The 3,286-nt window shown below is 37.2% G+C and overlaps 1 protein-coding gene across 5 annotated transcripts in view; it reads left to right on the plus strand.

Annotated features, from left to right (window-relative positions):
• Positions 1-3,286, plus strand: part of LOC111372358 (zinc finger protein CONSTANS-LIKE 10-like) — a 16,440-nt gene continuing 13,154 nt past the window's right edge. The window contains exons 1-2 of one of the 5 annotated variants that reach the window (XM_022994659.1): positions 1-617; positions 726-1,506. In XM_022994659.1, coding sequence (XP_022850427.1) covers positions 916-1,506 — 591 coding nt within the window. In that variant the 5' untranslated portion in view covers positions 1-617; positions 726-915. Of the gene's footprint in view, positions 1,507-3,286 lie in introns of all 5 variants that reach the window. The other 4 variants (XM_022994660.1, XM_022994661.1, XM_022994658.1 and 1 more) reach the window with 4 other exon arrangements.

Consider the following 3,286-nt stretch of genomic DNA (forward strand, 5'->3'; position numbering starts at 1 on the left):
TTTATCATTATTTTATTTTTAAATGTTGTCAGAATTCACAGTTCAACGGAACAAGAAGCCACACAGCACTTATCCCGCACTTCTGGAAAGGTCAGATCTTCTCTGTTTTTAGGGTTCTATGAAGATTGCTGAAAAGAACTTCCCAACTTTGCTTTCCTGGTGTACTACTTAGTGTTTTGGCTGCCTTCCCTGCTGAATTAGGTAAATTCAGACCATTTTGGGAATGGACTTGCTTTTCTTTGTGGGTTGCTTATTATCTTTAAGCTCTTTGAGAAAAATTGTAGGGGAATCTAACTTTGGGTGCCTTGGAGTTTTCGTTTTACTTTAAGTTGGATTTTTCAGTTCTCACTTTTCGTTCGAATTCTTGATTATTGATTCCTAACATGTTGGAATACGTTCCCCCTTTTTATTCTGAATAGGTCCTTTATCATTTAGTATTAATATTATTATAATATAACATTTTAAATTGTGATACGTATCATCAGAGAATTTGTTCTGGCAGAGTGGGAATTTTAGTTAATCATATTTTTGGCTTGCAAAATCCCTTTCTTCCACTGTTTTGCAAAGGTAGATTTCATTACTAGCCTAGCCCCAGTACCCTTTTCTATCCTGTGCAGGTATCAGATAGTTAAATTTCTGTTGTTTTTTAAAATACTTTTCTTCATTGATGCTCTTATTTTATTATTTCCATTTGTCATGATTTTCGTTTTCACCTATTAATGTAGACTCGTTCACCAGACAATGAAGAAAGTGCTGGGATGTTCTTCGACTTCAATTGTATCCCTGTAAAAACAACATGTTTATTATCTTCTAAAAGTCTGCCTTTTGTCAGTTTTATTCAATTGTTTGGCTGAACGTTCACAGAATGCAGTGTTGAAGGGAGTTGTTTGATTGAGAATAAGAATTTGTTGAAGTATGGGTTATGTATGTGATTTCTGTGCGGAGCAAAGATCCACTGTATATTGTAGGTCTGATGCAGCTAGCTTATGTTTGTCTTGTGACCATAATGTCCATTCTGCTAATGCCCTTTCAAGACGTCATTCAAGGACACTTGTATGTGAAAGATGCAACACCCAACCGGCATACGTCAGATGTATTGATGAGAGGGTATCTCTTTGTCAGAATTGTGATTGGACAGCGCATTCTGGCTCAGATACAAGTCCTGCACACAAGAGACTAATGGTTAATAGTTACTCTGGCTGCCCTTCAGCTGCAGAACTTTCTGCAATCTGGTCGTTTCTGTTAGATTCCCCTTCAGTTGGAGATTCCACTTGTGAGCAGGGGATGGGTTCAATGAGCATCACTGATAATAGGTTGATGGATTGCGAAGGCTCCCAAAAAAAGAATGATATTCAGGATGCATCTGTTGTATTGGAAGCTAGTGGCTTAAATAATATGGATGCCAATAAATCAACCGTTTGGATGGGATCACAAGTGCCTTTGTTTGACCCCAATCTACATAAACCAGAGCAGACAGCTGGATCTTCTAATCCTGCTTTGCCCATGGTAGCAAACTATTCCATAACATTTTGTTTTCAAAAGCTATAGGACTTATTCTCTGTTTCTCTGGCCAACTTTTCATTAATTTGATGTGCTCTGATGAACATGCCTGAGACATAGGAGAACAGCAGGGCTCTAATATGTCATCTCATATGATCTAGTTGGTTGCTGCCCTACTCAGTAAAGCTTGACCTTTTGTGATCATGAACTGCCCATGCAATTTATGCTTGGCCTGTTGTAATATGGCAGTTCTAGTACATAGCAGACTACTTACGTGCTTTAAGGATAATGAAACCCTAGTTGAGTGACTCCCTTTCCTGAAAAAAGTGAAAAAGATATCTTGACTTCTGGAAAAATGTTGGACTCGTTTTTCTTTTCTACTAGAACATTTTATGATCTTCTTCTTTGGCCCTGTTGTACGTAGATTGGAAGACTTTATGCCTGAAGAAATTTAGATTAGAATTCAGATCATGAGAAAGTACAACATTCTCTGCTTGTCTCACATAAAAAATATCATGATATAATATTTAATAGAATCGTTTCAACTCCAAGTTGTTTTAGTCACAATCATCTTCTTATGACTGAAAGTAAATTATTGTATTTGTACCTGTCCCTCATTTATTGTTTCTATACCTGTTAGTAGCTTTCTTGTTTAAAGCTAATGGCCATTGAACACGCATTTAGAAATGCATCAAGATTGCTTCCTTAATTTGTCAATACCTGTGATCTTTTGCCAATGACAAATTCTGAATACATTTTCAATTTTGTTTGCCATGTCTGAAAGAATCCTAGCTCCAGATTACCACTCATTTATAGAACATGTGGGTCGTAATTTGTGAAAGAAAAACTAGGTGCTACAAAGGACAAAGTGACCGAATTGGAATTCTTTGATCGTATGTCCAAGTATGTACCTCAACCCATAATTTATCATTTATTGGATTGAAAACAAAATGGATAGGGCTTTTCTTGTTTCCAAAAGGAGGAGAAACTAATAAGAGAAAGGGTATCATGATGAACAGTGATGTAGGATGGGTAAGAAATAAAGAAGAAGGAACGGGAAGGAGAAACAGAGGGAAGGGAGAAGAGGAGAAGAAACCAGGGGAAGAGAGGGGAGGGAGAAAACGACTGCAAGCCACCAAAAATATTTCAATTTAATTCATCATCAACTGTCTCAAATGAGAAACAAAACAGAAATAAATAGTAGAACACAAACCCTAAAGAGAAGGGCTTGGGCCAAACCCACTAAACAAGCCCAATAACAGAAATATAAATAATAATCCAAATAGAATATAACTAATAGTCCAAAAAGAAAATAAATAGTAAATGGAAGAAAATAAATAGTAAATGGATGTCCGCATCAACTCTCCCGGGGTGGGAGAAAAACTCGACCCCGTCGAGTGGATAAATCAAAATGTTGCAATGAATCTGATGCTAAAGGCTCCAAGTCATGCCATGGGGGACGATCTTTCTGACGAACCAAATATCGAAATTCCACAAATGGTGACGATGCCAATTGCAAATTACCCGCAAAAACATGAGCTGACCAAGATAACTTAGGCGAGTGAGAATTTTGCTGACTCTTATAAAGCTCCAATAAATTTGGCTCACACTGCTGAAGTCTCTCTTTGGGAATCCATGTACCGTCAGAATCAAGTTGATCCATCCAACGAACAAGAAAGTACTGAATCTCTCTATTATTGGTCAACACAAGCTGTTCATCCAAAATAACATCAATTTTATTTTTGTGTGCTGTGATAGGTGGGATTGAAGCAGACATGGCAAAAGA

The sequence above is a fragment of the Olea europaea genome, chromosome 23 (genome assembly GCF_002742605.1).
Source record: "Olea europaea var. sylvestris chromosome 23, O_europaea_v1, whole genome shotgun sequence".
In the NCBI taxonomy this organism is placed as follows: domain Eukaryota; kingdom Viridiplantae; phylum Streptophyta; class Magnoliopsida; order Lamiales; family Oleaceae; genus Olea; species Olea europaea.